The following is a 20,394-nucleotide window of genomic DNA, read 5'->3' as shown; positions in this document are numbered from 1 at the left end:
CTTTGGGTTAAGGAGTTCCAAGGATTTGGAACCCTTTGAGTCATAGAGTCATAGAGGTTTACAGCATGGAAACAGGCCCTTCGGCCCAACTTGTCCATGCCCCCCTTTTTTTTTAAAACCCCTAAGCTAATCCCAATTGCCCGCATTTGGTCCATATCCCTCTATACCCATCGTGCCCATGTAACTGTCTCAATGCTTTTTAAAAGTCAAAATTGTACCTGCCTCTACTACTACCTCTGGTAGCTTGTTCCAGACACTCACCACTCTCTGTGTGAAAAAATTGCTCCTCTGGACACTTTTGTATCTCTCCCCTCTCACCTTTAACCTATGCCCTCTCATTTTAGTCTCCCCTTTGAGTGAAGAAGTTTCTCCTCACCTCAGTCCGACAAGGCCGAACTCTTAACCTGAGGTTGTGGCCGCATGGGCAGCATTTTTCCAGGCTGGTGGGGGTGGGGACGGAGGCAGGCATGCACTTTCCTGGCACCATCCTGCCAACCAATTTTGAAGAATGCTGGATTGGGTGGAATGGCTACCTCCCTGCAAAGGTGGGCAGCTCCAAGCTGATGAAAAAGCCAAGTGTGGCCATTGATGAGAGGGCACTGGAATTCTCCAGTCGGCCTGCGGATCCCACGGCATTCTGAACATGGCAGTTTGGGGGTCACTGTCAGTGTGCCAGGAGGAATTTAAGCTTCCCCCCCATTCCCTCTCTGCCCCTCACATAATTGACCACAGCTGAGGCAGCAGGGATTACCCTCCCCAATGTTCGTCTGGCAGATGCACCCAACGTTTTCCAATATAAAAATGGGGGTAAATTCTTAAGCGTGTGTTGGAGCAAAGGGACCTGCAGTCAGAAAGAATGCTTTCTATATCTGTAAGAGTTGGTGAGAGTTGTAGCAGACATGCTCAGGAAATTCAGCATGGCAGGTTGGCACAGTGGTTAGCACTGCTGCCTCACAGTGCCAGGGACCGGGGTTCGATTCCCGGCTTGGGTCATTGTCTGTGTGGAGTCTGCATGTTCTCCCTGTGTCTGCGTGCGTTTCCTCCGGGTGCTCCAGTTTCCTCCCACAGTCCAAAGAAGTGCGACTCAGGTTGATAGCCCACACTAAATTGACCCTAGTGTCAGAGGGACTAGCAGGGTAAATACACAGGGTTATGTGGGTGGGGTCTGGGTGGGACTGTGGTCTGTGCAGACCCAATGGGCCAAATGGCCTCCTTCTGCACTGTATGATTCTATGTCTGCGACTTCTCTCACCATTTGTTACAGATGCACCACAGAAAGCATTCTTTCTGGTTGTATCACAGCTTGGTATGGCTCCTGCTCTGCCCAAGACCACAAGAAACTACAAAGCGTCGTGAATGAAGCCAGTCCATCACACAATCCAGCCTCCCACCCGTTGACTCTGTCTACACTTCCCGCAGCCTCGGCAAAGCAGCCAGCATAATCAAGGACCCCACGCACCCCAGACATTCTCTCTTCCACCTTCTTCAATCAGGAAAAAGATACAAAAGTCTGAGGTCACGTACCAACTGACTCAAGAACAGCTTCTTCCCTGCTGCCGTCAGACTTATGAATGGACCTATCTTGCATTAAGTTGATCTTTCTCTGCACCTTAGCTATGACTGTAACACTACATTCTGCACTCTGTCCTTTCCTTCTCTATGTACGATATGCTTTGTCTGCATAGCGTTCAAGAAACAATACCTTTCATAGCATACTAATACCATGTGACAAATATAAATCAAATCAAATCAAATATGTGCATAGATTATTGAAGGTAGCAGGACAGGTGCAAAGAGCAGTTAATAAATCATATAGTATCCTGGGCTTTATTAGTAGGGACACAGAGTACAAGAGCAAGGAGGTTATGCTGAACTCAGCTAGGATATTGTGTACAGTTCTGGATACCACAATATAGGAAGGAAGTGAAGAATTTAGAGAGAGTGCAGAAGAGGTTTACAAGAATGGTTCCAGGGATGAGAACCTTCAGTTGTGAGGATAGACTGGAGAGGTTGGGACTGTTCTCCTTGGAGAAAAGAAGATTAAAAAGAGAGTTGATACAGATGTTCAAAATCATGAGGGGGCGGGACAGTGTAGATAGGGAGAAACTGTTCCTGCTCGTAACAGGATCAAGAACTAGAAGGCACAGATTTAATATGATTGGCAAAAGAAGCAAATGTGATGTGAGAAAAAAACATTTTCCCACAGCAAATGGTTCAGGTCTGGAATCATAGAATCCCTACAGTGCAGAAGCGGGCCATTTAGCCCATCGAGTCTGCACCATCCACAATCCCACACAGGCCATATCCCTATAGTGTCAGGGGGATTAGCAGGGTAAATGTGTGGAGTTGCGGGAAAAGGGCCTGAGTGGGATGTGGTCGGCATGAATATGATAGGCCGAATGGCCTCCTTCTGTACTGTAGGAATTCTATGATTCTACGATGACTTCATGCAGTTATCCTATCTAGTCGTAGGTATCCTAGCTAATGCGTAGGTTAGAGGGATTAGTGGTAAATATGTAGGGATATGGGGGTAGGGCCTGGGTGGGATTGTGGTCGGTACAGACTCAATGGGCCGAATGGCCCCTTTCTGTACTGTAGGGATTCTAATTCTAATTCTAGTCCTGCTGACACTAAGGGGCAAATTAGCATGGCCAATCAACCTGACCTGCACATCTTTGGAGTGTGGGAGGAAACCCACGCAGATACGGGGAGAACGTACAAACTCCACACAGTGACCCGAGGCCGGAATTGAACCCAGGACCCTGGCGCTGTGAGGCAGCAATGCTAGCCACTGTGCCACCGTGCCGCCCTGCCTGGAAGTGTGGTGGAGGCAGGTTCAATCGAGGCAGTAGATGATTATTTGAGTTGAAACAATGTGCAGGGGTTTGGGGAAATGGCAGGGGAATGGTACTAAGTCGTGATGCTCATTTGGAGAGCCGGTGCAGACATAATTGGCCTCCTTCTGCACCATTGCAATTTTGTGATTGTGTGAAATGCTGACAGGTTGTCTCCCCTTCCCCTCACCGACAGCAGGCTGCACACTCCTCCTAGTTTCGAGACCTTACCCTAAAACGTCAGGTATGTCCCCTCACCCATTCGGGACTCTCAATTTACCCTGACGATGAGGTCTCCACCCCAAAGCAGGCAACCCTGCCCAGGTACCCCACAGCCACGGGGAAATATATTAAAGTTTATTTATTAGTGTCACAAGTAGGCTTACATGAACACTGCAATGAAGTTACTGTGAAAATCCCCTCGTCGCCACACTCCCGCGCATTAAATTGCATCAGTTATGCTTCAGATTTCTACCAATTTCTTATCCTTTATCTGGTCCAACTTGTCTGCATGGGTTTCCTCCGTGTGCTCCGGTTTCCTCCCACACTCCGAAGATGTGAAGGGGCGGCACGGTGGCACAGTGGTTAGCACTGCTGCTTCACAGCTCCAGGGACCTGGGTTCGATTCCCGGCTTGGGTCACTGTCTGTGTGGAGTTTGCACATTCTCCTCGTGTCTGCGTGGGTTTCCTCCGAGTGCTCCGGTTTCCTCCCACAGTCCAAAGATGTGCGGGTTAGGTTGATTGGCTATGCTAAAATTGCCCCTTAGTGTCCTGGGATGCGTGGATTAGCGGGTAAAATATGTAGGGATATGGGGGTGGGGTCTGGGTGGGATTGTGGTCGGTGCAGACTCGATGGGCCGAATGGCCTCTTTCTGTACTGTAGGGTTTCTATGATGTGCAGGTGAGGTGGATTGGCCATGCTAAATTGCCCCTTAGTGTCAGCGGGACTAGCTAGGGTAAATGCATGGGGTTATCAGCATTCAGGTACACTGAGAGAGAATTTAGCATGAATTTAGCATGTATTTAGCATGAATTTAGCACATATTTTGGACAGTGGGAGAAAATTGGAACACCCGGAGGAAACCCACGCAGACACGGGGAGAACGTGCAGACTCCGCACAGACAGTGACCTAAGCCGGGAATCGAACCCGGGTCCCTGGCGCTGTGAGGAAGCAGTGCTAACCACTGTGCCACCATTAGCTCGGCATGCACCTCCCCAGTTGAGAATTTAAAGACGCTTCAATTTAAGACCACCTCTCAGATTTTCTAAATTCCTTTCATTGCTTGGGCTCAGTCTGGCTGTAAAAAGAGAGAGAGAGAAAATAATTTCCTGCGCTCTTCTTTGGACCAGTGACTGATGTTATTTCTATGCTAAAAGCTGTCGTGGGGACGGGAGGCTTGTTTTTTGTTTGAGACGCTGAGCTTTTGGGCGACGTTCCCTTATCCCTTTGTTTACAAGTTGATGATTCCCAAGGCTCACATGATCAGCGGAGCTGGGCAGTGCAGGGACTGACGTGCATTTTTGCACGTTCTGTTTTTTTTTTCTCTCTGTAAATGCTTTAGCAAAGCACAGGCAGAAAAGCAGAGAGGGAAGGAGAGAGAGAGAGAGACAGAGACGGAGGGAGAGAGAGAGAGAGAGCTAGAAGCAGCAACTGGGGAAGAGGAGAATCTGAAGCCAAAGAGAAAAAGAGGACTTTTGTTGTTAGATAACAGCGCCAGTTTCCATTTCTGATCTATCCATTCCTCAGGAAGATACGCTGCATCAGAAAAAAAAATAGGAGACAAAATCTGTGTATTTTTTTGGCAAAAACTTAAAATGTCAGTTTCCAATTTAGCAGAAGAAAGTTTGCATGGTGAGTATTCCAAAGAAGCTCTCTTGTTGCCTGTAATAATGTGCTTAATATTGTCAATGTTATTTCTGACAACTGCTTCTAATAATTCTCTGGAGCATCCGTGTGAAAGCAGACTTTTATTTCTTGCTGTGGGGTCCCGAAGCAGGATTTATTGGAGCTGTTTTGCACCTCATTTGAAATAATATCCCCACATTCTTTTGCAGATTTGAGCTGTCAAAATACACAGCTGTAAATGGAGATTTGCATGTATATTGATTTGAATTATTATTTTTTTGGGTGATACTTCTGCGTTTAAAATATAATCAATTGATTCAGGTGCACTTTGATTTATTCATGGGCTTTTTTCTTCTTGGCTAATTGATTCTGACAGGGGTGGAATCACTGGCTCTCTGTTCTGCTTTGCGACTGTTGTCTTTATTCAAGTTTACCACTTGTCTTTATGAATGGGAGGAAAGCTGACACGCACAGAGCAGGTGGGGGAGGGGCCAGGGTAATTTAAAGCAACACTGTTGCTTTGAGGGAAAGAGCTAATATTTTTATAGGTCACCTCTTTCTCTCTCTCCCACCCCCCCACCACCTCGGGATATAGCTTCATAGTAAATAAAGTGCTTTGGCGGTGCAGTCAGGGTAGGAAATGTTGACTGTGGCACAGAGCAGGGTTCAACAAACAAGCAGTACGAGTGCTTGTTAATGTGATGCATGGTGGCACGGTGGTTAGCACTGCTGCCTCACAGCTCCAGGGACCCCGGTTCGATTCCTGGCTTGGGACACTGTGCGGGAGTCCGCACGTTCCCCCCGTATCTGCTGTGGGTTTACTCCGGGCGCTCTGGTTTCCTCCCACAGTCCGAAAGGCGGGCTGGTAAAACGCATTGACCATGCTAAATTCACTGAGGGAGAACAGGCACCGGAGTGTGGCAACTGGGGGATTTTCACAGTAACTTCATTTCAGTGTTAATGTAAGCCTATTTGTGACACTGATGAATAAACTTAAAAATGATGTTGGCAGAGTCCAGGATGCGAGTTGGACACTTAGTCCTTTTGAAATAGAGTGGTGGGATCTGTTGTGTATATCAGGGATTGCATTCGAAGCCATGTGTTGCATATGGATGATGATGTGTCTGACAGTGTAGAGCTCCCTCGGTACTGCATTGTAAGTGCCTGGATAGACCTTGTGCCCAAGTCTTGTAAGTGGGTCTCAAATCCATAACTTTTTGGCAAAGGTGCACTGTAACTTGGGTGAGCAAGTTAAAGCTAGGTGTTTTGAAATAGAGAGGGACAGTACTGCACATGCGATAATAAACTGTGTATGTGCATGTTCCCAGGGCAGGTGTCCTATTAGCTCAGATATGGGTGTCTAATGAGGAAAGGTTGTGCTGTGGCGTAGTGGTATTGTCACTGGACCAGTAATCCAGAGACCCAGGGCAAAATCAAGGGACCCGCGTTCAAATCCCACCATGGCAAACAGTAAAATTTGAGCTCAATAAAAATCTGGAATTACACGACTGTCCATGCGTAGGTTAGGTGGATTACCCATGGTAAATCATAGATTTCCTACAGTCTAGAAGGAAGCCATTCGGCCCATCGAGTCCGCACCGACCACAATCCCACCCAGGCCCTATTCCTGTAACCCCACGTATTTACCCTGCTAATCTCCTGACACTAGGGTCAATTTAGCATGACCAATCAACCTAAACTGCACACCTTTGGAGTCTAGGAGGAAATCGGAACACCTGGAGGAAACCCACGCAGACATGGGGAGAACGTGCAAACTCCACACAGACAGTGACCCAGGTCCCTGGCGCTGTGAGGCAGCAGTGCTAACCACTGTGCCACCGTGCCGCCCCAATGCGTAGAGTTAGGGAGATAGGGTGGAGGGGATGTGGGTTGCTCTTCCGGAGAGTTGGTGCAGACTCGATGGGCCAAATGGCCTCTTTCTATGATTCTATGGATTTAACGCCACCCCCCGCCCCCCCCGCCCGCCCCAATGTGCTGTAACAATTCTGTGATTCTGTGTGTGGATGCTGAGAGCATGTTTCCTCTTGTGGGGGTAATACGGAACTTGAGGGCACAGTTTAAAAATAGAGGCCTCACTATAAAGACAAAGGAATTTCTTCTCAGAGGGTCGTGCGTCTTTGCAATTCTCTTGTCCAGGGAGCAGAGTTGGACAGATTTGTGATCGACAAGGGAGTCAAGAGTTGGTGGCGTGAGTGCGGGTAGGCAGGGAAAGGCCACAGTCTGATCAAGAGGCCGTGACCTTTATCAAATAGCAGAGCAGGCTCGATGGGCTGAATGGCCAACTTAAGCTCCTATTTCGTACAATCTTATTTGTGATGTGGTGATATCAAGTTTATATTAGTGGCAAAACCTTGGCAGCTGAGGTGTTGTGGCCGCACAGTATTGCACGATGTTCTGTACATATTAGCAGATATCCTGTTGATCTGTTCACAATTGGCCAGAAAACTGGACACATTATACTATGCAAGGCATAATATGTTGATCTGCTGGCAATATGGAGTTATGTCCCTTTAGAGTGACACAGTTCAACAGTTGTTAAGTAAACCATGAGTGATTATCAGAGTTTGATTGTTCTTTATGTTGCGGGTCAGAGCCTTGGGCTTGATAAGGTTAGTCTGCAATCACAAATCCTTTGCTTCCTGTGCCAATTATGGTGCTTCACTTTGCTGGGGTATCCTCACTCTGTGAATTGCAAATGAATTTTTAAAATATTCTTTCGTTGGATGTGGGCGTCACTGGCCAGCATTTATCATAGAATCCCTATAGTGCAGAAGGAGGCCATTCGGCCCATTGGGTCTGCACCAATCACAACCCCACCCAGGCCCTATTCCTGGAACCCCACATATTATCCCTGCGAATCCCCTGATGCTAAGGGTAATTTAGCATGGCGAATCAACCTAACCCACACATCTTTGGACTGTGGGAGGAAACTGGAGCATCCGGAGGAAACCCACGCGGGCACGGGGAGAATGTGCAAACTCCTCACAGACAGTGATCCGAGGCCAGAATTGAACCCAGGTTCTTGGCGCTGTGAGGCAGCAGTGCTAACCATCGTGCTGCCCATTTGTAACCTCCATTTATTCCCCATTCTTAATTGCTCTTGCGGCAATTTAAGGGTCAACCACATTTCTTTGCGTTTGGAGTCACGAGTACGCCAGACCTTGTAAAGACAGCAGATTTCCTTCCCTAAAGGACATTAGTGAACCAGATGGATTTTTACGACAATGGTTTCATGGTCGTCATTAGGCTTGTAATTCCAAATTTTGTTTTTATTCAATTCAAATTTCACCACCTGGCATGGTGGTTTCGAACCTAGCTCCCCAGAGCATTACCCCGGGTCTTTGGATCACTAGTCCAGTGATTATGCCACTACGCCACTGCCTCTGTGGCTGTTCGAGTGTGATGGGAGGATGTGACAAGGAATGTGCTGTATTAATATAGATATCACTTTCCAAAGAGAGAATTGTACATTTACTCGTGGAAGGAAAAATTGCAGGGCTATGGGGAAAGAGAAAATGGAACAGGTCACACATAGGAACATACAATTTAGGTGAAGGAGTAGGCCATTCGGCCCCTCGAGTCTTCTCCACCATTCAACAATACCATGGCTGAACCGATTGTGGCCTCGACTCCATGTCTCCACCAACCCCTGATAACTTTTAACTCCCTTGTTAGGCAAGAATCTTAAAAATGTTCATTTGCCTTGCCTTCACTGCTCTCAGAGGAAGAAAGTTCCGAAGACTCGTGACCCTCTGAGAGAAAAAAAAATCTCCTCATCTCCACCTTAAATGGGAGACCTCTTATTTCTAGGCTGTGTCTCCTGGTTCTAGTTTCTCCTACAAGGGGGAACATCTTCCTGGTATCCAACCTATGAAGTCCCCTCAGAATTTCATATGTTTCAATAAGATCACCTCTCACTCTCCTAAACACCAATGGATATAGGCCTAACCTACTCAACTTATTTTGAAGGGGTAACCAAGAAGGTAAATGAGGGCAGTATAGTCGACATTGTCTCCATGGACTTTAGCAAGGCTTTTGACAAGGTACCGCATGGTGGATTGTTGCATAAGGTTAAATCTCAAGGGTCCAGAGCGACATTTTCTCACACAGAGGGTGGTGAGTGCCTGGAACGAGCTGCCAGAGGCAGTAGTAGAGGCGGGCACAATTTTGTCTTTTACAAAGCATTTAGACAGTTACATGGGTAAAATGGGTATAGAGGGAGATGGGCCAAACGCAGTTTAGCGGTTTAAAAAAAAGGCTACATGGACAAGTTGGGCCGAAGGGCCTGTTTCCATGGTGTAAACCTCTATGAATCTATGACTCTTAAGTGCATGGGTGGGAAAGGATGAGAAGGATATGGGGCAGATGTGGGCAATTGGGACTTCATGGTCGGCATGGACTGGTTGGGCCAAAGGGCCTATTTCCCTGTTGTATTGCTTTCCTCAAAAGATAATGGCCACCCCATCCAGACATCTGTCAAGTGAACCATCTGTGCAGCTGCTAATTTGGACTAATCGATTAGTCCTGTGTAAAGAGCCGGTACAGATGTAATGGGTTGAATGTCCTCCTTCTGTGCCATCCCTGTTAAGATTTTCCAGTCAACATCTTCTATAAATACTCCTGTGCTCAATTACCCTTTATTCCCTTTGGAGTAATAACATGAGGTTGCCTCATCGGGAATATTAAACTGTATTTACCTGTGGTGAGATCCTCCTTTAACTATCTTATCTGTCGATTGTAAAGTTGAAGCTCCACTGATATTTTCTCAGTGATTGTTCATGGCTCTTGCTCATGTTGTTCAAACATCTCCAGTGTTATGACTTTGTTGCTATCGCTTTTTATAACCCACCTGTATCACTCACCCATGTACAGTCTGTTGTTTGGTGTTGATCTGCTCCTGAGAGATCAACAAGCTGTTATCTGAAGTGAACAACGCTTCAGTATTCAATCTGGGTGCAAAAGTTCTACCTGAACTGAGGAGGGGTTTGTACCTGTCAGGGATGGTTGAGTGCACTTTGCTCTTGAAAAGAGGAGGGTGGAGGGAGGCTTTATATATAGATCTTTGTGATTGTGCAGGTGTTTGATATTGATGAGAGAACATGTTGTCTATTGATGGGAGGGACCAAAACTAGGGCTCATAAAGATAAGATAGTCACTAATAAATCCAGATGGGAATTCAGGGGGATTTTCTTTATCAAGAGAGTGGTTAGAATTTGAACCTCACTACCAGGAAGAGTTAGAACATAGAACAATATAGCACAGGAGCTTCGGCTCACAAAAAAAATGGTGGAACAGTGGCACAGTGGTTAGCATTGCAGCGGACCTGGGTTTGATTCCCAGCTTGGATCACTGTCTGTATGGAGTCTACACATTCTCCCCGTGCCTGCGTGGGTTTCCTCCGAGTGCTCCAGTTTCCTCCCACAGTCCAAAAATGTGCGGGTTAGGTTGATTGGCCATGCTAAATTGCCCCTTCACGTCCCGAGTTGTGCAGGTTAGAGGGATTAGCGGGGTAAATATGTGGGGCTGTGGGGATAAGGCCTAGGCGGGATTGTTGTAGGTGCAGACTCGATGGGCCAAATGGCCTCCTTCTGCACTGTCGGGTTTCTATGAAAATAGTTGAGGGACATAGAAATCATAGAATCATAGAAACCCTACAGTGCAGAAGGAGGCCATTCGGCCCATCGAGTCTGCACCGACCACAATCCCACCCAGGCCCTGCCCCCACATATTTTACCCGCTAATCCCTCTAACCTACGCATCCCAGGACTCTAAGGGGCAATTTTTAACCTGGCCAATCAACCTAACCCGCACATCTTTGGACTGTGGGAGGAAACCGGAGCACCCGGAGGAAACCCACACAGACACGAGGAGAATGTGCAAACTCCACACAGACAGTGACCCGAGCCAGGAATCGAACCCGGGACCCTGGAGCTGTGAAGCAGCAGTGCTAACCACTGTGCTACCGTGCCGCCCTAGGATGGAGATGTTTCAGGTGAAGTACATGAGGGAGAAAGCAATGGAAGACTTTCTGATCAGGTGGGAGGAGGATTGATGTGTAGGTTAGATGGATCGGCCATGGGAAATGTGTGGGGTTACAGGGATAAGGCAGGGAAGAGGGCCTGGGTAAGATGCTCTGTCAGAGAGTTGGTGCAAACTCGATGGGCCAAATGGCCTCTTGTGCACTGTAGGGATCCTATGATCCTCTGTGTAAATCCTCTGCCATTCTGTGAAGAAATTCAGTGCTAGGGACGCAGGCATGTTCGAAGTCACCAGTTAATTTGTGATCTCAGCCACTTTCAGGTTGGGCTGGTGCTACGCTAGCCTGTGGTTGGGGATAAGGGTTAATAAGGAGATTTTTAGGCCACAGTGATGCCTGGGTGATGGCTGGCTCAGCATATGTTGCCCATCCTTAATTTCCCTTTAATTGACTAGCTTGCTAGGCCATTTCAGAGGGTAGTTGAGAGTCAACCACATGGCTGTGGCTCTGGAGTCACATGTAGGCCAGACCAGGTAAGGACAGCAGATTTCCTCCCCTAAAGGACATCAGTGAACCATATGGCTTTTTACAGCAATCGCCAATGGTTTCACGGACATTATTAAAGTTTTAATTCCAAAGTTTTATTGAATTCAAATTTCTGCCATGGTGGGATTTGAACAGGCTGCGTTTCCTGCCAACTTGTTCCGAGCATGCACAATTTGAGTGGGTTGCTCCGTGACAACAGTCAGAGTGCCCGGGTAGGCAGCAATATCTCAGCTGGGCGGTGATGCTCTTTTAACAGGCACTCGGAAGGAAATATGGCACTGTACTAATCTGTACTCATCCATCGTGGATTATATCAATTCATGGAGAAAAGACACAGCCTGAAGGCAAGACATTGCACTCTCTCCATCACGGATACCAGCACGCTGGATTGAATCACAGCTGCTTATAACCACAATTCATACAACCAGTTAGCTTGAAAAGTGCACTTTTGCAAGAAATAATTATAGGGTTGCGCATGGAACAAAGGGTGGTAGGAAATCATTGGGTTTTAACAGTTGAACATGTCTGCCGTCCATTCCGTCTGCAGAAAGCCCATGGCAGCATGTCCTTGGTCAGAATAGCAACTGCATAAGCATTGATGGTATTCGCCTGTGCTTGCCCAAAGGGAGGAGGCGGGATGGGGGAGAGGAGGCAGGGGATGGGGGAGAGGAGGCAGGGGATGGAGGTGGGGAGAAGTGGATGGTGACCCAACGATCCCGATGGGATCATCGGGAAGACTCATTGGGAACCGCCAAATTTTGAAATTCATGCATGGCACGATCATTCTGACGTCACTGCACCGAGCATAGAATCATAGAGTGCGGAAGAGGCCCTTCAGCCCATCGGGTCCGCACCGACACATTAGAAACACCTGAACTCCCACCTAATCCCGTCTGCTAGCACTTGGCCCATAGCCCTGAATGTTATGATGTGCCAAGAGCTTATCCAGATGCTTTTGAAAGGATGTGAGGCAATCCACCTCCACCATTCTCCCAGGCAGCGCATTCCAGACCTCTGGGTAAGAAATAATTTTCCTCACATCCCCCCCTAAAATTCCTGCCCATCACCTTGAACCTATGTCCCCTCGTGACTGATCCTTCAACTAAGGGGAAAAGCTGCTCCTTATCCACTCTGTCCATGTCTCTCAAAATTTTGTATACCTCAATCAGGTCATCTCTCAGTCTTCTCTGCTCCATCGAAAACAACCCAAGCCTATCCAACCTTACTTCATAACTTAAATGTTCCGCCCCAGGCAGCATCCTGGTGAATCTCCTCTGCACCCCCTCCAGTGCAATCACATCCTTCCTATATTGTGGCGTCCAGAACTGCAGACAGGACTCCAGCTGTGGCCTCACCAAAGAACTATACAATTCCAACATGACTTCCCTGCTTGTGTAATCTATGCCTCAACTGATGAAGGCAAGTGTCCCATATGCCTTTTTTACTAACATGCCCTTCTGCTTTCAGAGACCTGTGGACAAACGCACCAAGGATGGCACGGTGGCACAGTGGTTAGCACTGCTGCCTCACAGCGCCGGGTATCCAGGTTTGATTCCCAGCTTGGGTCACTGTCTGTGTGGAGTCTGTACGTTCTCCCCATGTCTGCGTGGGTTTCCTCCGGGTGCTCTGGTTTCCTCCCACAGTCCAAAGATGTGCGGATTGGCCATGCTGGATTGCCCCTTGGTATCAGTGGGACTAGCTATGGTAAATGCATGGGGATGTGGCCTGGATGGGATTGTGATCGATGCAGACTCGATGGGCCGAGTGGCCTTCTTCTGCACTGTAGGATTCTATGATTCTATAAGGCTCCTTTGTTCCGCAGAAATTCCTAGTGTCCCACCATTCATTGAGTACTTTCTTGTCAAATTAGTCCTCCCAAAGTGTATCACCCCACACTTTTCAAGGTTAAATGTCACCTGCCACTTTTCTGCCCATTTGATCATTTTGTCCATATCTTCTTGTAGCGCAAGACACTCCGCCTCACTGTTAACCACCCAGCCAACCTTTGTGTCATCGCCAGACTTACTAATCCTACCCCCCACACAGTCATCTATGTCATTTATATGAATGACGAATAATAGGGGGCGCAACCCTGCACTTTCTATACCTCACTAATGCCTCCAGTGATTTTCTCCCCTTGTACTTTCTAAAGGCTTTTCTTTCCCTTCTCATTGTATCCTAAATATCTCTGCTCATCCACGGTTCTCTGGGATTGTTATTCTGACCTATCACCCTGGAGGGAACATGCTGGGCTTGCACCCTTCCAATTTCCTTTTTGAATGCCCCCCACTGCCCTTCTGTAGATTTTCCCGTTAGTAGCTGTTCCCAGTCTAACTCGGCCAGATCCTGTCTTATTTTACTAAAATCTGCTCTCCACCAATCCAAACCTTTTTTTTGCAGCTTGTCTATTTTGTTGCCCATAACAAACTTAAGCAGCCCTTAATTGTGCACGTGAGGAGGTCAGCGCACGTGAGGAGGTCAGCGCACGTGAGGAGGTCAGCGCACGTGAGGAGGTCAGCGCACGTGAGGAGGTCAGCGCACGTGTGGGGGCCTGCGCACGTGTGGAGGTCTGCGCACGTGTGGAGGCCTGCGCACGTGTAGACAGATACTGCCAATCTGGGCTTAGCAGAATAATGTCAGTAGATTTCCACACATGTGTGCGCAATGTTCATGTGCAAAGTGCCATGTTGTATTGGCCGGAGACACAGTGATTGTGATATCCTTTCAGACTGAGCGTCAGGGTTTTAGGTTCTAGCTGGTTGAAGGATGGCCCTTCAACAGGAGGCGGGGAAGATAAAGCAGAGAACTCACTGTCTGAGTAATTCATAAATAATTAGAGCTCTGGAAGTTCAGACAAGGATCATTTGGTCAATGGTTAAGTCGGATATCTAACTTGTGTTAGAGACTCTCTCTCTCCTTTTTGACCCCTCTCCCCCATCTCGTCCTTTCTCTCTCTCTCTCTCTCCTCCTCCTCTCCTGCTACACTCTCCCTCTTCCTCTCAAATCCTCTTCCATCTCTCCCACACACATTCTTCTCTCCCACCTCTCTTTTTCTCACTCTCTCTTTCCTTTCACCTCACTTACTCTCTCTTCCCTTCTATCTCTCTCTCTTCCTTTACATCTCTCTCTTCCCTTCCATTTCTCTCTCTCTCTTCCCTTCCATCTCTCTCTCTCTTCCTTTCCATCTCTCTCTGTCTTCCTTTCCATCTCTCTCTCTTCCTTTCCATCCCTCTCTCTCTCTACCTTTTCATCTCTCTCTCTTTCTTCCTTTCCATCTTTCCCTCTCTCTCTATTTTCCCTTCCCTCTCTCTCCCCTTCTTCCCTTTCACCTCTCTCTCTCACGGTATGCATGCAAGAAACAATACTTTTCACTGTATCCCAGTACATGTGACAATAATAAGTTAAATCAAATCAAATTAAATCTCCATGGCGTTCACTGAGAAGAAATAAAATAAATAGACTTGCACCAAATCATATCTGGCATTCAGGTCTCAGGTTGCTTTTTGAGCAGTGAGTTACTCTGAGGGCAATGGCTATTGTTCTGTAGACTGCAAGATTCCAGCGATGTCACTGGGCACCAGTTGGTCTGTGTAAAAAGAGAATATTACCTTGCTGTTGAGTGAAAGAAGTTTATTCAGGGCTTGCCACCTTCTGTGGCAGTGAGTGAAGATTCAGACATTGGTTGTTTCTCTTTGCAAACATCAGGAAGTGGGATGTTTACTAGCTCGAACTTGTTATCGCATGTGTTTACTTGTTTAGAGAGGTTTCACTTCCCGTTTGAAGGACTTTAATCAAATACTTGTTTTAATATAGCAGGCTTTATGAGCACACAGCGTCCCAATTTGTCCACAGCAAGCTCCCACAAATAGCAACGTGATAATGACTGGATAATCTGCTTTGGTGATATCCCACCAGCAATCATAGAATCCCTGCAGTGCAGAAGAGGCCATTCCGTCTCTCGGGCTGGCACTGACTTTCTGACGGAATATCTTATCCAGGCCCTCTCTCCCGCCCTATCCCCGTACCCCCACAAATTCCCCTTGGCGAATGCACCTGATCTTTCTCTACACCTTATCAAGGACTGTAACACTACATTCTTCAACCTCTCCTTTCCTTCTCCCCTATGTGCTCTATGAATGGTATGCTTTGTATGTCTAGCGCACAAGAAACAATACTTTTCACTACCTCAATACATGTGATAATAATCAATCGAATCTGTGACAAAGAACAAAGAAAATTACAGCACCGGAACAGGCCCTTCGGCCCTCCAAGCCTGCACCGACCATACTGCCCGACTGAAATAAAACCCCCTATCCTTCCGGGGACCCTCTATTCCCATCCTATTCAGACGCCCCTTAAAAGTCACTATCATATCTACTTCCACTACCTCCCCCGGCAGCAAGTTCCAGGCACCCACCACCCTCTGTGTAAAAAAACTTGCCTTGTACATCTCTTTTAAACCTTGCCCCTCGCACCTTAAACCTATGCCCCCTAGTAATTGATTCTTCCACTCTGGGAAAAAGCTTCTGACTATCCATGACGTTAGTGTACCTTTAAGAATTTTTTAAAAAAGAAAACACGATTTCTCCAGCTCACAGCTTCAGTGTTGCCGGCTTAACTGGAAATGTCATTTTATTGCTACTTAAGTGGCTTAAATGGCATTGTTTGTGTTTACTCTGGGGCTAGTTTTACGATCCTGCATTGTGAAGAGGATGGTCATGTGTTTTTGGACAGGTTTCTGTATCATTTTTGGTTTGGAGCTGCAGGTTTGAGTTTCAGTTTTAGAAGGGACAGCAAGGAAAAAAGAAGTGTTTTCCCTCTCTCCCTGTTGTTTTGAAAATTCTGTTCGTTAGCTGAAATCAAGATCTTGTTTTCCTGAAGGGTGAAAATTTGCTGTTGTTGGTGGTGGTGGGGGGGGGGGGGGGGGGGGGGGGTGGGGGGGGGGGGGGGGGGGAGGCTGGACCAGAGTCTCTCTGGTGTTTTGGGAAGCTGTCTTGTCTTCAAACTGTTCGGAGTGAATCCAGAGAACTGCAGACTTCAACCAAAGGACTCAAATTCCCTTATCACGTGAGCAGTAGTCTTTGCTGTATTGACCCTGTTTAAAGGGTTTTGTCTATGGCAAGAGTTTTGGTTTGATCGGAACACATTAGATATCTTTGTTAAGGGTTATACATTATAGTGGTTGTTTTGAATCTTGTTTGTAATTGATAAAAGTTCTTGCCAATTTTCGTACTATACATGTTGACTATATTCTTAAATAAACTTTGTTTGATAAAAGCTCCCTGGTGGGTCATTTGAATCATACCTAAAGTGAACCATATCATGCTTACCCTAGCCAAATTCAAGATGCAGGCTCCATAAAACACTTTGGAGTTTCTGACCTGAACCATAACAAATCAAATCAAATCAAATTCATTTAGTTCGGGCGGAGAATACCAAGACATGCTTAATGATGTGATGTGCACCCGAATGGGTTTACAACAGGCAACCTAGGAAGTACAACCCAAAGCTGGTTAAACTGGATGACAGACTCCGTGCTAAGTGTTATCTCTAAATTGCTTCCTAATGCTTGGTGACAGCAGCAGGTCTGCATTAATTTAAAACTGTCTTTCTACAGATAGCTAAACAACTCCCTTCCATATTCAATTAGTGTGAACGAGTGTTTTGTAGTTTCCCCCTTTTAATGTGTGGAAGGAAAATAGATTTAAGTACAAAAACAAAACATTTTGTGCACACTGGAAGATTGGAAAAGAAATGGAAAATGCTCGAAACACTCCAACAAAAGATCATCCAGACTCGAAATGTTGGCTCTATTCCCTCTCCACAGATGCTGTCAGACCTGTTGGGTTTCTCCAGCATTTTCCGTTCTTGTTTCCGATTCCAGCATCCGCAGTATTTTGCCTTTATCTCAGCAGGACAGACAGTGTTGGGTGATCAGCCATGATCGCGATGGTTGGCAGAGCAGGCCTGAAGGACCGAATGGCCTCCTCCTGCTCCTATCTTCTATATTTCTATGTAGTGGACAGAGAAAATTGGTGAGAACTGGAACAATGTGAGAGATTGACTGTGCCCATTGACTGTCCCTCTATTCTAACATAGAGTTGTCACCAGATTCCTCTACCATCGGGAAACTTGGACTGTGTATTGAGTACTAGAGAAATTCTGTCAGCAGTGTTGCTACCGCGTCCTCCGGATTCAATAGGAGGACTGTTCAACTAACACCACTGTCCTTCTTGAAGCCACCTCTACAAACATTTAGGCAAAACTCCTGCAAGATCAACTTCGATGGTCTGGACATTGTGTCCAGATGGCCAAAAAGCATCTTCCCTCACCAAATCCTGTTTTCCCAACTTGCAAATATTCAACGTTCCAGGGGAGGACAAGGAAAACACTTCAAAGGTGCTCTGACACTCCCCTTACAGCATTACAGCATTGACATTAATTAGTGGGAGGTGGTTGCTACCAATCGTTCAAAATGGCGACAACTTTCCGTTAAGGTGCACCACGCTCCGAGTCCCAATGTCTTAATGATGAGGCAGAGCGGCAACAGAGAAGGAAAGAAAAGGAAGCAAATCCTGTTCTCCGGATCCCACTACCTCATGGGATATCCTGCCCCATATGCCCAAAGGTTAGGGAGTCAAGAACCGGCCTATTCAGTCACATGTAGACCCATGGCTGTGTGGCTGAATGGTCTGCTTAATTTTAACTTTTAATACGCTGAAAGATCTTCAATCAAGCAAACCCGATTTTTGGTTAAAAGTTGTTTTTTCATCATGCTGGGATTTGTCAAAGGACAGAAGGTGTCAGATTTTAACAGCTTGTCTTTGGTAGAGAGGAGCCCTTTGCAGACTTTTGGAGCCAGTGTTCCTTATCTGAGCATTGGAATGTAAACAATATGCACTGAAGGGGCCTAGAGATGATGTGATCTGGAGTGACCATGTCACTATCTGGCCTGTATTTGATTGGCCTAATCGAATGATGCAATTGGGGTTTTTGATCAATTCATTGGCTGGATGATGGAGAATCTTCTGGAAGTGAATAAAGTGGATGAAGAGAGCCTTTAAAGTGAGCCTTTGTTTGCCAGCGATAACTCGAAGATCATCGCAGGAAGACCTGTACCCTGAAGGATGCTTCAGAGAAGAAGAAGATAGATTCTATATCGAAGATATTTCTTGACCAAGGTTTGCCTAAACTCAGTAGTATCTATTTTCAGTTAAATAATTAAAGCTGATATTCAGTTAGTGTGGTTAAGTGTTAAAGTTCAGGTGAAAGTTGATGTTCACTTAAAGCTCTGTAAAGAAATGAGTTGCAACTGTCAGCATATATGGGTGTACAAGTGTGTATATGGAATTATAGAATGAAACAGCACAGAAAGAAGCCATTTGTTTAAAGCTTTAAAATTTTAAGTTGATTTATTAGTGTCACAAATAGGCTTCCATTAACACTGCAATGAAGTTACTGTGAAAATCCCCTAGTTGCCAGACTTTGACGCCTATTCGGGTACACCGAGGGAGAATTTAGCATGGCCAATGCACCTAACTAGCACATCTTTTGCTCTGTGGGAGGAAACCGGAGCACCCGGAGGAAACCCAGGCCATCGTGCCTGTGCTGACCTGTTGTGAAAGCTGTTTGGTGTAATCCCACTCCCCAGCTTTGTCCCTGTAAATATATCATTTCAGGTGCTCATCCAAATGCCTTTTCAAATGTCCTACGGAATCTGACCCCGTCGCTGTTTCAGACATTGGATTCCAGATCCTACCAGCCCTCTATGTGAAAATATTGCTTTTCAATTCCCCTTTCGGAGGGAACACGCAAACCACCCAACAGCCCTTCTGCCTGACCCTTTAAGAGTCTGCAGATCACACATCGTGCTTGTCACCAACCTCGGAACCCATCGGAATGGAGTGGAAGGAAATCGGCCTCAGTTCTGAGAGACTGCCAAAGAAGAAGGGAAGTCTGTGGATGTATGAGTGTGGAGTGATTCTTACTTTTAAGCACTGTGTTTGCTTGAGGCACGAGCAGGAAAGGGCTGCTTTTATGCCGGTCCCTTTTCTCCAGCAGAACTTTGCACAGGGCCTCTTCTGCACTGCAGTACTCCACCTAATTAGCTGCTCTTTGCTATGAATAGAGACCTCCTAAATCTGTGTGAAAGGTTCTTGGAGTGTGAACAGTGAAAGATTCTTTCCCCTGGTTGGCGAATTGGTGACAGGAGGCATTCGGTCAGGATCAACATTTGAAGAATGAATGGAGAGGTTAGACAGCAGATCACTAAAACATTGGGATGCTTTGCCACAAGCGGCAATTGAACGGTTTACAATGGCAATTGGATAAGTATTCGAAGAAGAAGAATTAAATTAGAGTCATAGAATCCTACAGTGCAGAAGGAAGCCATTCGGCCCATCGAGTCTGCACCAGTCACAATCCCACCCAGGCCCTATCCCCACTAACCCCATGCATCTACTCAAACTAGTCCCCCTGACACTAAGGGGCAATTTAGCATGGCCAATCCACCTAACCCGCACATCTTTCGGAGTGTGGGAGGAAACTGGAGCACCCGAAGGAAACCCACGCAGACACGGGAAGAATGTGCAAGCTCCACACAGACAGTGACCCAAGCCGGGAATCGAACCCGGGACCCTGGTGCTGGGAGGGCCAAATGGCCTTATTCCTTGCTGTAACAATTCTGAGGACTGGTGATCAGTTGGAGACCAACAGACCCTCATTCTAGAGGGATAAAATTGAAAAGTAGGGAATTTATATCAAACCTGTATTGCCTTTTCATGTCCCAAAATAGCGAGATTAGCAGGGTAAATACGTGGGGTCACGGGGATAGGGCAGAGGTGGGCTGGGGTAAGACGCTCTGTTGGAGAATCGGTGCAGACTCGATGGCCAGATTTTACCTTCCCACCGCCACGGAAATCGGAGTGGGTGAGGGGCAGACCAAGGAAGGGTCCATTGACATCGGGTGGGATTTTATAGTTTTGGGACGAGTAAGGCTGTAAAATCCTGCTGGATGGGCTGAATGGCCGCCTTCTGTACTGGAGGGATTCAATGATTCTTCTATGACTTTATGAAATTCAGAAGTTAACACATGAAGAATTACTGAGTGACAGCGTGAGGGAGCTGGATTAACATCAGTAGAGATACAGTCAGTAACGCAGGGTGCTGG

At 46.7% G+C, this 20,394-nt stretch overlaps 1 protein-coding gene across 1 annotated transcript in view; it reads left to right on the top strand.

The window, feature by feature from the left end:
* The first annotated feature begins 4,380 nt into the window (after positions 1-4,380).
* Positions 4,381-20,394, top strand: part of LOC144500799 (BCL2/adenovirus E1B 19 kDa protein-interacting protein 3-like) — a 42,972-nt gene continuing 26,958 nt past the window's right edge. Inside the window, exon 1 of the mRNA XM_078224267.1 lies at positions 4,381-4,687. Within this exon, the coding sequence (XP_078080393.1) occupies positions 4,651-4,687 (37 nt within the window). The 5' untranslated portion in view covers positions 4,381-4,650. The remainder of the gene's footprint in view (positions 4,688-20,394) is intronic.

This window comes from Mustelus asterias, chromosome 1, assembly GCF_964213995.1.
Source record: "Mustelus asterias chromosome 1, sMusAst1.hap1.1, whole genome shotgun sequence".
Taxonomy (NCBI): Eukaryota; Metazoa; Chordata; class Chondrichthyes; order Carcharhiniformes; family Triakidae; genus Mustelus; species Mustelus asterias.
Note: the sequence above shows the minus strand (reverse complement) of the source record. Positions and strands in the feature narration are given on the sequence as shown.